The following is a 20,605-nucleotide window of genomic DNA, read 5'->3' as shown; positions in this document are numbered from 1 at the left end:
CCCTTCAAAGAGGGGTGCCAATTCGAGATATATGTGCGGCTGCCACATGGTCGTCCGCACATACATTTACCAAATTCTATAGCCTGGATTCCTCCTCTAGTCAAGAAACTAGATTCGGCAAGGCTGTGTTACACTCTGTCCATTCTGGAAGGGTAACATAACTTTTATTACTCCCGCCTCCAGTCACAATACCACTGCTATGGGAGTCTATCTAAGATAAGGAATACGTCGGAGGACACAATCCCTTCGAAGAACTAGTTACTCTTACCTTGTAACGTTCTTTCGATGGGATGTTCCTCCGACGTATTCCTTATCGACCCTCCCATCCATCCCCGCAGTATGACTTCCTGTGGGTTTGCAGCCTATGCTCCTTCAAGGTGATTAGTCTAATCCAAAAACATTACTGGAGACTACAAAACGGAACTGAGCAACGGACGCTGCGCGCGGCCTTTATAGGCAGGATGACGTCGACGTCGGCACGGAGGCCGTCGAGGGTCATCGACTCGGCGATCATCGACGCGCAGCGCCCTCTGGCGAAAAAATTTTCCGAGGCCAGCAAAGCTGAAGGATTTCTATCTAAGATAAGGAATACGTCGGAGGAACATCCCATCGAAAGAACGTTACAAGGTAAGAGTAACTAGTTCTTCTCTTTGGGAGAGGAGCGTTTCCATTTTCGGGTGCTTCCTTTTGGCCTCAGTTCGGCACCGCGTGTCTTCACGAAGATGTCGGTGATTGCGGCCTATCTTCGTCTCCAGGGTATTCATGTGTATCCCTATTTGGACGACTGGCTCCAACACAGCCCTTGTCCGTTGGCAGCAGCGGAAAACCTCCAGTCTCTCCTTCAGCTCCTGTTACGTCTTGGCCTGTCGGTGAACTGGCAGAAATCCTCCACGACGGTCTCACAGGACCTGACTTTCCTGGGTTTTCATTGGAACACGATTGACTGCCGAGTGTATCTGACCGGGGACAGAATGGCGGATCTGTTGGCCACGTGTCAGATGTTTGCGCAGTCGGGAGAGCATGTCGGCCTGGTGGTTCCAGAGGCTTCTGGGCCTCATGGCCTCGTGTGTACTGGCTCTTCCTCTTGCTCGTCTCAAATGAGACGGACCCAGATGGCTCTTCTGAGTTCCTGGCATCAGGCTGTGGACCCGGATTCCAAGCAGATAATGATTCCAGATTCCATGAGAGTGGACCTGGACTGGTGGTCATCTCTCAGCAACCTGTCAGTGGGCGCGGGGTTCCAGGACCCAGCCCCCATGGTGACGATCACGACAGACTCCTCCCTTTTGTGATGGGGTGCGACGTTAGATCTTCTTCAGGTCTCGGACCGCTGGTCACCTCAGGACAAGCTCCTGCACATAAATCATTTGGAGCTTTTGGTGGTTTTTCTGACGCTCAAGGCGTTCAGACCTCTCATTGTCAACAAGGTGGTCCGCATAAGAACGGACAATGTGGTATCAATGTATTACATAAGCAAGGAGGAACAAAGTCTCCCCCTATTGTGGACCTCTCCATCCAGATTTGGGAGGGGGCCGTGCTTCATGGGGGGTCTGGCTGCTTGCAGTGCACATTCTGGGCCAGCTGAATGTCACTGCGGATGCCCTCAGCCGGCGGACAGTGGTCGGCTACGAGTGGGAGTTGAAGGCAGAGGTCCTCTCGTGGATTTTCTCGTGTGGGGGGCACACCGGAGGTGGACCTCTTTGCCACGGCGGTAAACAAGAAGCTTCCTCAGTACGCCTCCAGAGGGGGTCTGAGGGCCTCCTCTCTGGGGGACGCACTCGAGATTCCATGGCACAACATGAGAGCTTACGCCTTCCCGCCTCTTCCTCTGGTTTATCGAGCAATTTGGAAGTTGAAAGCTCTGTCGACTGTTCTCTTCTACTGATAGCTCCGTGGTGGCCGGCCAGGTTTTGGTTCTCAGAACTTCAACACCCGTCGTGTCTGTCGATCAGGTTCCCAGTAAGGGGAACAGCAGATGTGGCACCCCTCCCCACAGTCGCTCAACTTGGCGGCATGGTGCCTGAGTTCACGTCTCTAGAGCATTTGGGTTTGTCTGCGGATAACATGCGCATTATCCAGGCAGCCAGGAAACCCTCGACCAGATCCCAATACAAGAGTAAATGGCTCAGGTTCTGTCATTGGTGTTTGGAGAAAGAATTGGACCCGAGGGTGGCAACGATTGACACGGTGCTGTCTTTCGTGTCCTCCCTTGCAGAGTCGGGGGGGGGGGGGGGGTGGGTTCATGTTCTGCCATGCAAGACTTACATCTCGGCGATTTCCGCTTACCTCTCTACAGACCGGTATTCTTATTCTTTAACCCGGTGGTGAAGAGACATTTTGCTGGCTTGACGCGCATCTACCCTCCGGTTCGTAGTCCGCACCCGCCTTGGGACCTAAATATAGTCCTGACGGCGCTGTGCCATAAACCCTTTGAGCCAATGGCTACGGGTGACCTCAAGTACGTGTCCTGGAAAGTGTCCTTTCTGGTAGCCGTTACGTCAGCGAGGAGAGCGAGTGAGCTCCAGGCATTGTCGGTGGAGCATCCTTTCTTGGTCTTTCACAACGACAAGGTAGTCCTTCGGACGAACCCAGCTTTCCTACCAAAGGTAGTGACCTAATTCCATCTGAATCAGTCGATTTCCCTTCCGTTTTTTTTTCCGAACCCTGCCTCGGAGGCGGAAAGGGTTCTACACTGCCTGGATGTCCGAAGAGCTCTTAAGTTCTACCTGGACAGGACTTCCGAGCTTTGGAGCTCTTCCCAACTGTTTGTGACCTTCGGTAAGCCTCAGGGCAGGCCGGCGTTTAAGGCATCTATTTCCAGATGGATTACCGCCTGTATCACAGAATCTTTCACCGTCCAAAAGCTGAAACCTCCTAAAGGTATCCATGCACACCAGGTGCGAGGCATGGCAGCCGCGGTTGCTTTTCAGAAGTATGTTCCTTGGGAGTCCATCGCTAAAGCGGCTACTTGGGCCTCCCCATCTGCTTTCTGTAAGCATTACTGCCTCGATATGGGCTCTAGAGCTGACGTTCAGTTTGGCCAGGCTGTGCTGAAGAACTTGTAGTAAGGGGTAGTTCCATCCACCCATAGCTCCTGTAAGGAGTGCTTGGGAATCTCCCATAAGCATGGAGGAAAGGGGACGGGACATAGTAGTATTACCAGGTTACTCACCGTAGTGACCACCTTACTCCTAGTCCATAGTCCCCTTTCCTCCATACGCCTGCCCGCCGTCCCCTCTAATAAGGTTCCTCTGTTATTGCTAATGGGTCTTTGACCCTGCGCTAGAAAAGGACTGATGGGCGATGCGCGGGGCGGAGCCAAGGTGGGTGGGGTTACGCCCCGCGCAGGAAAGGGACACATTTTTGAAAAAAATGTGGATGCTTTTTACAAAGTGCTCCAGTCCTGTCCCACAGGACGGAGAGATGTCCCATAAGTATGGAGGAAAGGGGACTATGGACTAGGAGTAAGGTGGTCACTACGGTGAGTAACCTGGTAATTTTATTGTTGCCAATTGCCTCCTTCAAAAGAAGACTTATTTTAAAACTGACTGTTTAAATGAATAAATAATTATTTAACCCAAAAAACCTAGAGTATAAGTGTTATTTGAATACTCGTCGCTGTGAAATTCTGTTGCAACCCTCCAGCTCACATTGACCACTCTTGAGATAAGCCTGTCTGCTCAGTCACTCATTCGAACTTGTGTAGTAAAGGCCTATACCAAGGTTGGGTTACATATTGCCAAGAGGATCAGGATGGTCTAGTCTCCCACAGGGTTATTACATATAATTTTGCCTAACAGTTCCCGCCACCCAAAAGGGTTGAATCTCCTTCGCAGGACTTCTGGAGATCATCTACAAGACATGGCTCTTCAGCACAGCAGCAGAAGTTTTGTCAGGCCTTCAACCGGTCGACAGGCCTTTCATGTTTTAAGATTCCGGTTTATCAGTGGTTGCGGTTATCCAGATTTTTCCATCTCTCTGGGGTGCCTTCACGAGGCTGAGTCAGAGCTGGCCTCTTGTATTAACTGGGACTCTTGACTTTGAAACAGCTTATTGCACACAGCAGCATTAGGCGAATATTGGAAAAACTAAGAAAATTGAACTCTGAAGTGGTCTGCCCTAGAGTCCACTATTTATTGGCTACTACCAAAGGGGCAGGAACACATTGGTTTGTGAAAAAAAGCTGATGAAGGCCGCGATTGGCAGGAGCACCACTTGATCTTTACACCGCCGAAACACACAGGGTCGACTTTCAAGAATCTGCAAATAAGGGGCAGTTAAAGAAAACAGGACTGGCAAGAGTTTAGGTGTTCCCTGATGTGACTGGTTTCTTTCCTGCACTTTAAACATTAGTTCTACTTTTGCTTGGATTTATGTAGGGTTTTTGTGTCTGATAAATTGAGGATGCTCACCTATTGTCCATGAATTGTCTGTTGAAATATGTACACCATGTTGAGCAAAGTTTAAATTTTTTTATAGAAGATTAAAATAGTTTTTCTGCCGAAGTTGAGTGACTAGTAATATTGGGTGGAGATTGTGTGACATGGAGACCTTGAACACCTTTGGTTGATAGGTCTTGCAGCTGGACATGATACTTGGCTTCATCCGGTATGTTCTAGGATCTCTCTGGAATGGATGCAGGGTTCCTCTTATCCAAAAAGTCAGATAAGGGACGAAACTCCCACTAGCCAATCAAAGATCTGGTCAACACACACCCCCAAGCAGCGGTCCAATCAGGACCACTGGGGGCACAGCTCATGCATACCTCTCATACGCAGATAAGTGTGTGGATTGGGACCAGACGGTCGGTCCCACCTCACTTCTGGCAGTAAACCCACCCACCCATACATGGCCCTGCTGTAGCCTGCGAAAAGCTTCTGGTTACTGGAAGTCCATATAAGGATTTGCCTGTGCTCACAGAAGAGGGGTTAGTGAAAAGATGGCCAAGGGACAAAAGAAAAACCTTGTGGCACGGCCATGTTTGGACGCTAGCCACAGTTGGTAGCCAAACGTGGTAAGGCTAAAGTAAAATACACCAGAAATGGTAAAACATAACTGCTGCCACCATCTTGTCCCTCCTGGTGTTAGTCTAAGGAAAAACAAAAGTGTACCCAAGTATACTGCATTGTACAATGATGACAAATTACCATGAGTGGCATCAAAGAACCAAGACTGAGGGAAACCAGGTTTCCCATTACTGACCGCCTTAAGGACATGTCAGTTTCTTCATGACAAATGAGCAATAGCAAGTGTAGTGAAGCTGAAAGCTCCACTGCACTGTAAAAAGTACAGATCATATTAAAAAATAAAAAGCAAACGTTTGGGGGTCCATACAAATTGAGGGAAAGGTGCTGTAAAGAGATCTTTCCTAACTGGCCCGCTGAAGCCCTGCTTGTCTGTGCTTCAGCCCTTGGACTCGTGGGACCAACTACTTTCAACGTCTTCTCTGGGATCCAGCCCTTTGGTAGTGTCCCTGGACTGCCACGTGGACTTGCAAGTTCCCTCGTGGTTTACCTTGCCAGAATAGTTTCTATTCCGTACTCAAGCCTGGAAATGCTGGTTGCCAGCTTGTGCCATAGGAAGTCACCTCCTGAATTGTCCGCTTCTTAGCATAAAGGGAACATGTTCTGGAGCTGGTCCTTTGACCCTCGATTGGTGATTGACTCTGGAACTCCCTTCTCCAGCCTGTGAATCCTGAAAAGGTCTGCATTTCTTGGGACTGGGCTTGTATCTTGAGTTGCACCCCACTGGAAGAAGCTTTTAACTTGCATACCCTGGGTACCTCTCACCCGAGCAAAGGACCAAAGACTATACTCCGCACCCCTACCCGTAGACCCATTGTGATACCTGGGAAAATCTGAGACCAGTGGAGTGGTGGGGGATTGTGTATGTAAGCATACTTGTAACTGTAGCCCCCTCTCCCCAAAACCCACTCCCTGTCTTTTTAGTAGTCAAATCTGGGTTAAGTATCATGCCCATGGTTCTGGTAAATTGTTGCTGAGCTTTTGAATTGTTTGAAACGTCTGCATTACCGCAAGTCCACTGCATCCCTTTTAGAGACCCCATACCTGTGAGAAACCTTGGAAGCTACGACCTTTGGGCACTAGGCCCCATACATCTTAGGGTTTGCACTTTAAAAGTATAAGGAATTTTACTTGTCATTGAATCGCATTGTTTTAACTGCACATACATTACCTACCGCTTTTCATCCGAGTTATTTAATGATGTATTCTAAGTAAACATACTGTTAATACCATATATATTTTTTTGTTTTTGCATGATTATTACTACCTGCTTGTGTAGTTTTGCACTGTTTTATTATAACCGACTCTCTACGCTGAATTATTGTTCTGTGTGGACACATAGGGGGGGGGGGGCAAGCACCTGACCACGCTCACACGCCCCCTTAACCTCTCTAATCTACCTTGGTTGGGTTTTGTTTAAAATCTTTTGAGACACATGTTCAACATAATTAGGGGGGGGGCCCTATTAAAATCTTTTTTTTTTTTAGAAATCAATGTTAAAACTCTTTGCCTTCTGCTTCAATTTGTCAACTTTTACCTCTTTGACAACTGTTGGCATATGCCAATTTGATATAGTTGACCCTACTAACATTCTTTCCACTGTCTCGATGTTTTCTATATGGACTCTACTCGGCCATCTTCTGCATTCCTGATTACTGTTTCCAGCCAAAGGAGTTTGTTCTTTTAAAAAAAATAAAAATCCTTTTTAGTACTCTAATGGGCATATTGCAAACTCATGATTTGAAAATGTTTAAATAGTTTCAAGAACCGCTTGTTCTGTCTGCTCTAGATCTTTGGACTTTCCTCTTTTCAGTAGAGTACTAGACATTAAAAAGTCGCTTAATTTAAAAAAAACATTTTCTAGTGACTACCTTATAAAAGATGATATATAAATTGGTGAACATGTTGCATACACGTTACTTTCCTGAACTGTAACTAAAATAAAGTACAATATCCCAAATCGTGGTATTTATGATAAATGCATAACCAAGTACGAATGTTATTGTAATTTAAATGTTCCAATATTTTTTTTTTAGGTAATTTCAAATGCAAGGAACACACTACAAGGCTTTAAAAGGTTTCATGGTCGTGCATACTCGGATCCCTTTGTTCAAGCTGAAAGATCCAATCTTGCATGTGAACTTGTTCAGTTGCCAACAGGGTCTGCTGGGATCAAGGTGTGTAACTGTTAACAATAGAACAGACTTATAACAGTGTTTCGATTGCCATTGTCTTTTGATAACTTAATTATGAAGGATGAACTGAATAGGATGAAACCATAAATGTTGAAACACTAGAATCTTGATCCTCCCATGGTATACTGATCTCTTAAATATAGTTGGTGTTGGTAACCTGGGGGTAAGGGTCTGTATACCAAAAATTTCATATTCGTGGCATTTATTTAATTATAGAAGACCTGGGCGATTGAGTAACCCGTATTGATTTTACACTTTCAGTGCCAGCACCTAACACATTTGTGGTTTGGATTCAGAGGGGGATTGGCAATGTGGTTTTTGTTAAACCATGATTGGGTGGGGGAGGTGACTTCTTGTGATCTTCCTCTTTGCAAATTATTAAAATAAAAAATGAGTGGTAATAGGATGGTGATGATTAACTGTTATAGGTTGCCAGATAAAAGCAATATGATTTTGTTTGGCTTTCATGCTCATTCGGTCCGCAGCCCTTGCTTTGCTCGGGCCTACCAAAGCTTGCACTGGCAGGCAGTTAAAGCCCATGTATACCCCTGATACCTCATCCTTTTTAGCACTTAGCTTTGGGGAGGGCGGATCGCCTCCCCCCAGGCAGTGAAGGGAGGACTTCCCCTTCTGTGCTTGTGGGTTTCAAGGTGCCTGTGATGACGTCAGCGCATGCTATGTGCGCCGACTTGATCAGAAACATTTTACATGCTGAAGCAGTTAGGCTTCAACATGTAATTATAGCAGACAGTCTTTCGTGTTGCTCTAGCATTTTCTGCTTGATCTGAATCAGGAGGGCTTGTTGGAAAGGGGAGACTCTCTATCCCTTGATAAAGTCAAATTGAATTTGACAGTAAAACAGCAGTCGGCCGAGTGCTGCAAGAGAAGAGTCCAGATAGGGGAAAGACACAATGGACGAGTAGAAGAATTAAAGACTGATGTTGGAGGATCAAGGCGAGAATTGAGGTCAAACAGTGGTAGAGCAATAGTCGTGAAAAGATCAAAGAGGAGATTAAGAGTTTAGATCCTTGAATCGTGAGCAACAGGCGGGCCTTAGGGATATTGTGGAGATGGAAACGACGGGAACGAGAGGTTGGAGAAATTTGGTGGGAAAAAGGCAAGATTTGAATCGAAGTGGAGACGGGGTTGCAAGCTGTGGATGAAATTGGTAGCTTGGAAGGGGGGAATGGATATGAAGGACGGTGGCAGATGGGAGCAAGAGTGTTGGCCAGGAAGAATACCTCCGTCTTCCCTGCGTTAAGAGTAGGCAAGTGGGAAGACATCCAAAATTTAATAGCGACTAGACCAGCTGATATGGTGTGATTGATTTCTGGAGAAAAGGATGGGAACAGTTAGTGTTATCGGCTGATAAGTGATGACATAAGCAAAAGGAGGCGATGGCTGTGATATGTGATGTGTACAAGGAAAAGAGAAGGGGGCCTAGAACTGACACTTGAGGTACCCCATGGGCGAGCAAGAAAGACATGGTGGTCTTGACCGCCCAAGTGATGAGTTTGGTTAGACAAGTAGGAGTCAAACCAAGACGGAACAGAACCTGTGAGACCGAATAAAGAGTGATGCCAGAAATAGTGATCCATAGTGTCGAAAGCAGCTGATGGGTCAAGAAGAATAAGAAAGGAGTGCTTTGAATAGTGTGCCGAGAAATGATTTAGTACAGAGACCAGAGCAGTTTCTGTAGTGAAAAGGGCAAAAGCCAGACTGAAATCGGGGAAGAAGAGAAGAGTCTGCAACAAATGAGGCAATCCGGGATTAAACAAGATGGTTTAACAGCTTAGAAAGGTATGACAGAGAAATTGGACGAATGTCAAAAGAACGGCAGTTGGTTTCTTTAAGATGGGAATAATGGATGCGTGTTTAAAAGATGCAGGAAAAATGGAGGTAGCAAGACAGACTGTAAGGTACAAGAAGAGGATAGACCTTGGGGATTGGTGCAGAAGGAATTGGATCAGTTGGAGAAGCAGTGGGGTGGGCTTTAGCTATCAGCATTGGAGACCGGCTGAAGGACTGGGATCCTGCCTGGTCGTCTGATGACCGCCACTGGGCTAGGGGCAGTGTACTTGCGTGCAAGGCAGATGCACAAAGCTGGGGGCAGCTCCCCCAGACGTCCTAGAGCTCTGGGTAGCATTTCCATTTTCTGGGAGGTATTGGTACCCTGCTGGGGCTCAACCCACATTGGAGACCAGCATTAAAGGCTGGGGGTAGCACCCCCAGCCTTCCTGGAACTGACTGGGCTGCGTTACAGCTTTTCCACACCAGTGAGCCCTGGCAGTGTGCCAATGCCTCTCCGGAGGGAAACTCTAACACAGCCGAGCCAGAACTACAGGACGGTTGGGGGGGGGGGGGGGTGATGTCCCCCTGCCTTGGGCATCCATCTCCCATGTGGGTGTACCGTCCCCAAGCACAGCAGCAGTCCCACGGGGCCCTGGAAGGGTCCCCATACCTCCCTGGAGGGAAAAGCTGTAACGCAGGCCAGCCAGAACTCTTGGATGGATGGTGATGTCCCCGGCCTTTGGCATCCGTCTCGTATGTGGGTCGACCGTCCCCGGGTCCAGTGGTGGTCTTGGGGAGCCTTGGCAGCACCCATATCCTTGGCCTATTATAGCTTTTCCCTTCGGGTAGCTATGGAGACCCTACCGGGGCCCCCTAGGACCAGTGCTGGACTTGGGGACAATCGATCCACATGGGAGTCGGGTGCCCATGGCCGTCTTGGCGCTCAGAGCTTTTCTGCTCGGGTATCGGGTAGGGATGTAGATCCTGCCAGGGCTCCCTGGGACTGCTGCTGGACTTGTGGCCCCTCACCACTTTTACCTTTCCGCCCAGGTCCGTGCACCCACACATCTGTAGTACAGTTTTTATCGGGAAACCTATGGGAACATGGGAAGGTAGGGCATTCGTGTTTTCTCTCGGTTTTGATAACTTTTTTGCATACATTTGCTACTGCACTTTGTTAAACAGCCCTTTAATTTCCCAAATGTAACCTACGTTTAGTCGCTGCTTTGTACCCTACGCTTTTGTAACCTGCACAAGCCCCCTATCATTCAAAAGGTCTGCCTGTGCTTTTTCAAAAAAATGCTTGCTTGCCATTCCTCACCACATTTGTTTACGTTAATTTTGAAATGCAAAGTACATCTGTTTAGGCCATCCACATACAAATCCTGTGCACAATGTTTTTTGGGTTGTGGTATTGCTTGTTTTGTGAAACTTTCCCAAAAATGTGTTACTTGCCAACTGGGAGAGTCTGGGCAATGTAGTCTTTCGGCGGCTGGTGCATTGGTCGATGGTATCGACCGCGTGGCCTTGACCCTCAGGCCAGGCCGATACAGTATGGAGAGTGGGGCTCAGGGTTTTGATTCTCTGAGAAATGTCCCCTTTCTGGTCTGGCTGTCGCCCTTTACCTCTTCTATGGAAACGACTCATTTTAAATTTTGTCCGTCCTGTAATGGCAAATACCCGTGGAAAGACACATCGCAAGTGCAACAAGTGTTTCTCTCGTGATCAAGACGCACAATCCTGCTAGTCTTGCAAACCTTTCCGCCCTAATACGCTAAAGGATAGGCGGATGAATATTGGGCAGCCTACTCGATGCAAGCAGTTCGCCGTAGGTGCCGTCGCCGAGGATTTGTGCGACACCCATGCCGCCAATGTGGAGGCCATAGACCTTTCCGCGGAACGTCCGGTTCCCAGTTGCCTGTCCCTGGCCCAGACAGGCATTCTGCCGGCATTGGTATGGGGAGATAACACCCCGGCGACAGGGGCAGACCCGCACCATTGAAGGCTAAGCATTCAACCCCGTGGACTCCCTCGACGGATATGTCTAGGATACAGCAGATGCCAACAGGCCAGTCTTGTGTTTCGACGGCACCTACCAATCCTCACTATTCCCTCTCACCCACTGGAGTCTACAGGAGAGTCTTGCTAACATTGTTTTGGCGGCGACTGGGCCAAAAAGCTCATTGTCAAGAGGAGTATTTAGATGGGTACCACCCCCTCTCTAAGACTGTCTGACAAATCCCTTCATTCTAAGGACTCCTGTTCCCCCACCCCACCCCCTCTTTATCCCGCTGGTTCATCTCCGTGGACCAGTGAGGTTTGAAAGCTATATGGATAAATTTTGAGTTTGTGGACTTCTCAGAAAGGTTTATAACCCCTAAGAGACCAAGGTAGGAGGATACCTGCCCTACCTTACCAAGTTGCAGAGGCTTTCAAGTCCTACTGCACAGGTAGAAGTATCTGAACTCTTGGAACCTGAAGAGGTCTACGAGGATCCCTATGGCCAGGATGACAATATCTTTGGTGGAGACACACCTGACCCCTGCCCAGATTGGGGGACAGATCAGCCTGTAGAGGAAGCACCTTGGCTTTCCCCCATTCATACTCCGGACCCAGATGCCCTTTGTCTGGACCCTCCCTCCTCCCCTCCAGAGGCAAGCATTGCCTATTGATGATCAGATGGCTTTTAATGCAATCCTGAAAAGAGCTGCAGAACATTTCCAAATTGCCACGCAAGAAGCTGTTCAGGATACCGACTTTGTGGAAGACCTCCACGAGTCAAGATGGCCCCTTTTTAAATTCCAGACCTTGCACCATCCTTGCAATGGTTGTGAATCCTCAAGTGGAAAAAATGGTTTTCTCTCTTCTTCTGACGCTTTATACACTTTGAGGGCATGCCACCCCACACTCCCTGGTTCTCACTGCCACCAGGAAGAGGGCTGAGGTACTACATCCACTTCTGAAGCACCCCTGATAAAGACTGCAAGAAGTTGTACTCCCTGGGCAAACTCATTACCACTTCAGCAGCATATTCCACAAGAATTGCTAACACTTCTTGCCAGTTTATAGCGATGTGCAGTGGAACCTGCTCCAGAAGGGGCCCCAAGAAGTCCCTGAATCGGCACAATCACGCCTGCTGGCAATTGTCTCGGAAGGGAAGCAGGTGACCCACAACACTGTAAAGAATGTTTTTGATGCAGCAGAGACGGCGCGGAGAACTCTAGCCCAAGACACCCTTCTCAAAAGGCACGCCTGGCTTAAGAACTCAAATTTTAGGCTGGAGATGCATGCCTTCCTAATAAACCAGTGGTAAAACACACATTTGTTTGGCATGGCTCTGGATGATGCCGTGTAGACGGCAAAGAAAGAGCACGAGACTCTTTAAGTCTTTAAATCAGATCGCTGGTAAGGCCTTACCAGCAACAGGGAGGTAACTCTTGCTGTTCCTTTCGGGGGCCAGCCTTTCTCCAGATCTCCACATAACCAGTATGGCACAGGAGGCACATCATGATACTCTACACAAAGCACAGCTGGCACCAATCCATACCAGCTGAGGGGACAGCCAAGAGGCAAAGGCAGGGTCAGAAATGCCACCCCAAGAGGCTCTCAAATGACTTTCCAGTCCAGCTCCCCTTCCATGCCTCCCCGGTCGGGGGACGTTTAACATCTTTCCTTCACGCATGGAAGGGGGGGAGGGTCACCTCAGACCAGTGGATGCTCAAGACCGTCAGCCACAATTATTGTATCGAGTTCCACCGGCCACCCAGATACCATCCTCCTAGACAGATGCTTATCGCCAGCACACCTGCAGATTCTGCTGGAAGAAGTGGTGATCCTTCAAGATAAGGGCACCATAGAAGTCATCCCCATTCATCAGGTAAACAAGTGTATTTATTCAGTGTGCTTCCTTGTACCCAAAAAGTATCTTGCCATGCGCCCTGTATTAGACTTGCACCCAGTGAACAAATTTGTCAAGCCACAGAAGTTGAGAATGACAACCTTGCAGGAAGTAATCCCTGTGACGCAGGGGGATTAAATGGCAACACTGGATATGAAAGATGCATTTCATATTTCAATGTTGCCAGCGCACAGAGTACCTAAGGTTCATGATCGAGAACCAGCACCATCAGTTCAGGGTCCTTCCCTTTGGCATTGCCTCAGCCCCAGGGTGTTTTTGAAAGTACTGGTGGTAGTAGCGGCTCACCTGCGCAGGCAGTCGGTCCATTCCAGTCTACCCTTACTTCGACTGGCTAATAACAGGGGATTCGTACGGAACATGCCTTTCAAATAACCAGAAGACAGTGGATCTCCCCCTTTTTTTTAGTGTGGTAGTATTCTCAATCAACGAGAAGTCCAGTCTAGACCCCAGCCAAATTCAAACAATTTTTGGGGGGCTGCAGGGGGCTCTAATTTGGACCAAAGACGGCTTGTCTTCGCCCTCCAATGAGATGCTTCAAAACATGCTGTTCCAGATCCCTCTAGCCAGTTGTGAGGTGATAGTACGCAAAGCCATGCGACTGTTAAGGATGATTGCATCCTACATTGATCTAGTCCCACACTCAGGTCTGTGCATGCGCCCCATTCGAGAGGCTCTCGAACCAATGGTGTTAGGCCAGCGGACAGTGAGATGATCTAGTGGTTGTCTCGGCAGCCCTTGTTCAGTCTCTGCATTGGTGGTCCAGGGAAAACCTCTTGCTGGGGAAGACCTTCACCACGGACGCTTCTCCGACTGGGTGGGGAGCTCACCTCCTTCACCAGACGGCACACAAGGAAGGTGTGGTCCCCATTGGTAGCACACAACCACATAAACCTGTTGGAACTGCTAGCAGTATTCAAGGCCCTGAAGGCATTCCACGCAAACTTCCAGGGGAAGACCGTCCTAGTCCTCACTGACAGTACCACAGCCATGTATTACCTGAACAAACAAGGGGGCACTCACTCTCCAGGGCTTGACAAACTGTCTGAGAACATATGGAAGTGGGCTCTCAAAGACAAGATGTTCCTTCCCGTAGAGTACGAATGGCAGTTAAACGCAGACAATTGTTATCAACGTCTCTGCAGACTGGGGCTTCCCAGAGATCGACTTGTTCGCAACTTTGGAGAACATGCAATGCCCATATTATGGCACCAGCTACCCGCAGAACCGCTCCAATGGGAACAGTCTCTGGATAACATGGTCGTAGACATTTGTCTATGCTTCTCAGACCCCCTACCCCCAAAACTCCCCTACTCATCAAGAGTGCACAAGATGCACCAGGAACCAGTCACAATGATTCTGGTGGACCCGCCAACCCTGGTTCTCTCACCTGATGGCAAGGTCAGTCGCACTTGGGAAGAAGCTGCCATCCCCGTACAACATGCCGTCGCAAGACAGGGAGAGACACTTAATCCATGCACGCAAGCTCTCAATTTGGCAGCTTGGCTCCTGAGGTCATAGAGTTGGACACCTCCAACTTCCTCAAAGATGCATGGACATACTTGGGGAAGCACGAAAACCCAACCCCAGACATTGCTACTCCAACAACTGGAAACGCTTCGTCATCTGGTGCAATACCAAAAGCATCTGTCCTATTGACTCTGCTCACCAACAGACATTGTCATATACCTGACTCGCGTACTAGACTTGGGCATGGCTTTCAATTCCTTAAAGGTCCACTTAGCTGCACTTTCAGCTTTCACCACATCCCAGAAGGTTTTGTGGTGGAACATTCCAGTGATCAAGGCTTTAATGGACAGGGTTAAGAGACTTCCTCCCCCTATTCCTCCCCCTATCTCCAAGCCAGCTCTCGGATGGGACCTGAACATTGTACTAACTAGACTAATAGTACCTCCCTTTTGAAACTATGCATAAGGCTAGCCTTAAAGCACTCACTTCCTGGTGGCAGTCATATTAATCAGGAGAGTTGGTGAACTGCAGGCTCTTTCAGTTCAAGACCCATTTTTCTCGATGGAGAAGGTGGTCCTGCGCACTCGCCCACCGTTTGGGCCTAAATTTATTTCAAAGTTCCATGTGAACCAATCAATAGAACTACCCACCTTTTTCCAGGAACACCATTAACGTGGCAGAAAGAAGCCTCCACACATTTTATGAGGAGATCAGTGATTTATTATCTGGAGAAAACAAAACCACTAGTGTAACCAGTTTTATGTTTCAGTGGTAGCTGGTAGAGCAGCGATCCGGTCTCTAAATCTGCCATTGCTTGGTGGATCGTTAACTGCATCACACTGTGCTACACACTTGCAAAGAGATCTGCCCTTCAAGCCTAGAGCACAGTCTACTCGGGGCGCAGGGGCTTCCATTGCAAATGTTCTTCACGAGTCCATTTGTAAAGAAGCAACCTGGAGTTAAGTACCCGCCTTGACACAACACTACTGCCTAGATGCACGCTCTAGGTCTGACTCAGGTGGAACAAGCGGTGCCAAGACATCTCTTTACATCCCACCACCATGTTTGGGTACTGCTCGCTAGTCTATTCACAGCATGTGATTCTAGATTAACAAGCATCAGACATGCATTACTTACTGTAATAGCATTTCTGATTGCATCTGCTTAGATTCACATGCGCCCAACCTCCCCTCGTGGAGTAGAAAGAACATGGTCATCTTACACCTCTTTCTGTACTCCCTCTCAGTGGTCATAAGGCTCTGTCATGGCCGAAAAAAATGCAGTCGGAGGGACCGCAAAGTGTGAGGGGTTTTGGGTACAATACACTTCTCCAGCATGGGGTCTGGCATGGATTCACATGCTCATGAATATTCCCCGTCGTCAGGCTGGGAATCCTCGGTAAAGAAAAAACCAGTATCAGTTTCGTTTCTGATCTGTCTTTCGTAGTAATAACCAATCACTGGTCTCTGCGTCATACTGACCACAGCCAATGACTGCCCTCTACCTAAGCACCGCCTCTGGCAGCCATCTTCAGATTTTTACCGCACGTTCATGTGTTGGGATCCTCGTGCTATTGCTCTCGAGCGTTAGTGCTATTTTTTCGCGCTTTTTCACAAAAACTTCGATTCTTTCGGTCAAAAGAGCCTCCAGCTCCACCGATCCTACATCCGATCAACGGGGACCCGTGTCGGATTCATCTGTGCCCCTCAAGGGTGAAGATTTCGTCGAGCTACGCTTCGGAGGACTCCAGAAGCTTCTCAGGCCCGGTCTCGGAGATGGCCCAGGAGAAGGGAAGCTCGACGCCCGGAAAGCTGTTCAGGGCCTGCCCTGGATGCCAGCTGCAGAACGTCTTCAAGGAGGACGAACACTCTTTCTGCCTTTACTGCCTTCATGGGGACAAGACGCACGTGGAGAAGGACTGTGCGTTTTGCGGCAACATGTCGGAACGGACCATGAAGGACTGCCATCAACGTCTCGCCAGCTGGCTGGAGGGTAAGAGCCCGTCTGGCGAGAAGAAGAAGAAATCTGAGCGGTCTTCTAAGACCTTTGAGGGCGCCCCGGCGACGGGGGCCCAACATAAGGCCAAGCACCGCGAGTCCGCTGGCACCGGGAGCGCCGAACGGTCGGGCTCTACGGGCGCCAGGCAGGGCGCACCCTCCCCGGCACCATCAACCACGAGCCAACGCTCTGGGTCGGGTAAGAGGAAGGCCGAGCACCCGGCGAAGCTCCTGGAGAGACCCCGGTCGAGCTCTAAGGCAGAGGAGGAGCGTGGCAGTGCCCCCTCCCTCAAGGATAAGGCGGTGAGCGCACCTAAGGTGGTGAAGGCCTTGATCCATTCGACCAAGCCCTCTATCGAAACGGTCGCGGCGGCCCTGGCCCAGCCTGTGGAGGCTGCACCAGTGGTGGCGGCCTCGGGGCCCAGAATCTCCCTGCCTCCTCGGAGGGAGTCTTCTTTCGTGCCCATCGATAGGACCCCCGTGAAACCCTCCGTGGGGAAGAAGGGGGGGCAGGGCGTCGGCGTAGATTCGGCCTCAACCTCAGAAGAGGAACTGATCGAGGTCTTAAGCCACGGCCTAGGCGTGGAACAAGACCAGCCCGTCGGAATGGGCCCCGACGCAGGTGACGACGACGACATCGTCGAGGATACCGACGGGGCCCCTGCTCGCCCGTCGGATTCCCCTCTGCCAGCGCCGCAAGACAACTCAGCGGCCATTTTGTTGGCTATACAGTCCTTATGCTCCGAGATAAGGACGAGACTACCGTTACCGACGGAGGAACCTCTCCCGTCGGGGGATCCAGAACCGGGACCTTCTGGTGTTCCCCCTACCAAGAAAAGGATTCATCCACCGCCTCCTTTTCAACCGTCGCGCCCCGTCCAGCCCTCCTCCCCGTCCACCCGAGGGGATGATACGGGGACTGACACGGCAGCGACGGGTACGGACGACGAGGCATACGACGAGGATTTTCCGTCGTCGCCTCCCACCAGGGCTTCTCCGCCCGACGAGATTGGATCGTTCCACTCAATGATCGCCAGGGCATCCGAGCTTTTCCAACTCTGCCCTGAGGAGAAGAAAAAGGAAGGCTTCCTTTACCAACGGCGCGAGACCAAGAGGAAGACGGTCCTCGCAGTGCCTCTGTTGGACGACATTTGGGATGAGGGCCTTTCCCTCCTCAAGAACCCTTCCACGACGCCAGCGAAAAGAGACCGGTACGAGAAAAAGTACCGGGTCCCGGACTCAGCCCCCCTATGCCTCCGGGCGCAGCCTACCCCGGACTCCGTCGTCTCCGCGGCAGCCAGGAAGAAAGCGGGGGGGGGTGCGGCCTCCACGTCGACTTCCCCGCCGGACGGCGAGGGAAAGAAATTGGATGCCATGGGGCGCAGAGTCATCTCGTCGGCGGCGACGACGATTAAAGCGGCCAACGCCTTGGCTATCGTGGCCCGCTACGACAGGGAACTCTGGTACAAGATAGCTCCCCTGCTGGATTTTCTGCCGGACGACAAGAGGGCGGAGGCCCTTGAGATCCTGCAGGAAGGTGAGGTGGCCTCGGACCACGCCATCACCGTGGCGACGGACATCGCCGACACTGGGTTCCGCCAGATGGGCAACGGCGTTTGCCTTCGACGTCGCGGATGGCTCAAGGCTACGGACTTTCGGCAGGACGTCCAGACCAGGGTCCTGGACATGCCCTTCGACGGGAACAACCTGTTTGGGAAGACAGTGGACGATTCCCTTCAGGCCATCAAGGCGGATACTGAGACGGCCCGGGCCCTTGGAGTACTGCAGCAACGGCGGACGCCCTTTCGGAGCGGCGGAGGCAAGGGCGCCTCCAAAGGTTCCGGCGGCGGTTTCGCTTCCTACCGTCAAGCGGCCCGCTCGTCGTCGCAAGAGGCCTACAGAGGACGAGGCAAGTCTGGCGGACCCCGCCGTCGTCGCCAAGGAGGCCAAGGCGGCAAGGCCGCGTCCAAGCAGGATTGAACCGGCCGTGGGGTCGGGCCCCCACCGAAGCACCCCGGTGGGAGGCCGGCTGGCGGGCTTCGTCAGCGTGTGGGAGTCCATCTCCACCGACCGTTGGGTGCTGGACGCCCTGGCCCGGGGCCACGCGCTCGAGTTTCAAAGAAGGTGCCCGCGCGTCCCCCCCGTGGCCAGGAAAGAACTTCACGTCCCTCAACTTCTCCTGGAGGTAAAGGCGATGCTCAGAAAGGGCGCCATCGAACTCGTCCCAAAGAGGCTTCGGGGCTCCGGAGTCTACTCGCGTTACTTCCTCGTGAAGAAGAAGACGGGAGGATGGCGCCCCATCCTGGACCTGCGACGCCTGAACAAGTTCATCAAGGCGCAGAAGTTCCGGATGGTCACCCTCCAGCACGTCCTGGGTCAGCTGGAGGAAGGAGACTTCCTATCGTCGTTGGATTTGGAGGATGCCTACTTCCACATTCCCATCCTAAAGGGGCACCGCAAATTCCTCAGATTCGTGGTCCAAGGGCGTCATTACCAGTTCAAAGCCCTTCCCTTCGGACTGCGGTCGGCACCCAGGGTTTTCACCAAGTGCCTCGCACCGGTGGCGGCGCAGCTGCGCCGCGAGGGGATTCACGTCTACCCCTACCTGGACGACTGGCTCATCCGCGCCAAGACGAGGGAGCTCGCCGTGGTCCACACGGCAAGGACCGTCCAACTCCTCACGGACCTGGGATTCTCCGTGAACTACGCCAAATCCCACCTGGTGCCCGCGCAAGTCGCACTGTTTCTGGGAGCGAGGCTCGACACAGTGTCCCTTCTGGCTTCCCCGTCGGAGGAGAGGACCAGGACCATCCTGGGCAAGGTGCAACGGATGTTGGTGGCCGACGCGGCCAAGGTGAGGTCCATCAAGTCCCTCCTCGGGATGATGTCTTCCTGCATCTACCTCATTCCCATGTGCAGGCTCCGGATGCGCCCGTTGCAAGAGTTCCTGGATGCGCGCTGGATCCAGACGACGGGCAGCTTCGAGGAAAGGATCAAGCTCGTCGAGAGTTTCCGACGAGCGATACGGTGGTGGGGCACCCGCGCGCATCTGACGGCGGGCATGGACTTCCAGACCCCAGCCCACCAGGTGACTGTGACCACGGATGCCTCCCTAGAAGGGTGGGGAGCGCACACCGAAAACCTGCACGCAAGGGGACTCTGGCTCCCGACGGAGAAGTCCCTGCATATCAACGTCCTGGAGCTCCGTGCAGTGTTTTGGGCCCTCAGGTCCTTCCTTCCGTCCCTCAAGGGCAAGGTGGTGAGGATCTTCACCGACAACACCACCACCATGTTTTACATCAGGAAACAGGGCGGAACCAGGTCCCCAGCGCTGTCCAAGGAGGCGCAGGACCTGTGGCATTGGGCCGTCGCCCAAGGGATTCTTCTGGTGCCGTTTCATCTGGCAGGGATAAAAAACACCATCGCCGACTCACTCAGCAGGGAGCTGCGCTCGTGCCACGAGTGGGAACTACGGCAGGATCTGGTGGATCGCCTCTTCCGACGGTGGGGCACACCCCAGATCGACCTGTTCGCGACGGCGACGAACACCAAGTGCCGGAGGTTCGCCAGCAGGTTTCCCCAGACGAGGAGCATGGGCGATGCTTTCTCGTTCCCCTGGGAGGGCCTGTTCCTCTACGCGTTCCCTCCCTTGCCTCTGCTAATCCGGCTCGTCAACCAGCTCAAGAGGTCACGGTGCAGGATGATCCTCGTCGCACCTGCGTGGCCGAGGCAGATATGGTTCCCGGACCTTCTGGACTTGTCGGCGTCCCCGCCAATCAAGCTGCCGGCGGACGCGGATCTACTCTCCAGGGAAGGAGGCGCCATCCTCCACCACGACCCGAAGTCGCTGAACTTGCAGGCCTGGCTCCTGCAGCGCTAGAGTTTGGAGGATACGACATACCGGCCGATTGCAGAGAGGTTCTTGCAAAGGCCAGGGCGTCCTCGACTCTTAAATGCTACGGACACAAATGGAAGAGGTTTTCTGTCTGGTGCCACGCACAGAAGATTAACCCTCTACGGATTACGGCTCCCCAAGTGCTGCCGTACCTGCTGACGCTGGCCAAAGCTGGTCTGGCACACGCGTCCATCAAGATTCATCTTGCTGCGATCTCCCGATACACCAGAACCACGGGGCGGGCGTCCTTGTGGTCTCATCGTCTGGTGAAAGAGTTCATGAAGGGACTGTTCAGATCGTTCCCGCCGGTGAAGGCT

The 20,605-nt window shown here is 51.3% G+C and overlaps 1 protein-coding gene across 1 annotated transcript in view; it reads left to right on the top strand.

The window, feature by feature from the left end:
* The window catches only part of HSPA4 (heat shock protein family A (Hsp70) member 4), a 711,161-nt gene that overhangs the window by 80,818 nt on the left and 609,738 nt on the right, over positions 1-20,605 (top strand). The window contains exon 3 of the mRNA XM_069652484.1: positions 7,061-7,201. Coding sequence (XP_069508585.1) covers positions 7,061-7,201 — 141 coding nt within the window. The remainder of the gene's footprint in view (positions 1-7,060; positions 7,202-20,605) is intronic.

The sequence above is a fragment of the Ambystoma mexicanum genome, chromosome 3p (genome assembly GCF_040938575.1).
Source record: "Ambystoma mexicanum isolate Mex_15411 chromosome 3p, UKY_AmexF1_1, whole genome shotgun sequence".
Taxonomy (NCBI): Eukaryota; Metazoa; Chordata; class Amphibia; order Caudata; family Ambystomatidae; genus Ambystoma; species Ambystoma mexicanum.
Note: the sequence above shows the minus strand (reverse complement) of the source record. Positions and strands in the feature narration are given on the sequence as shown.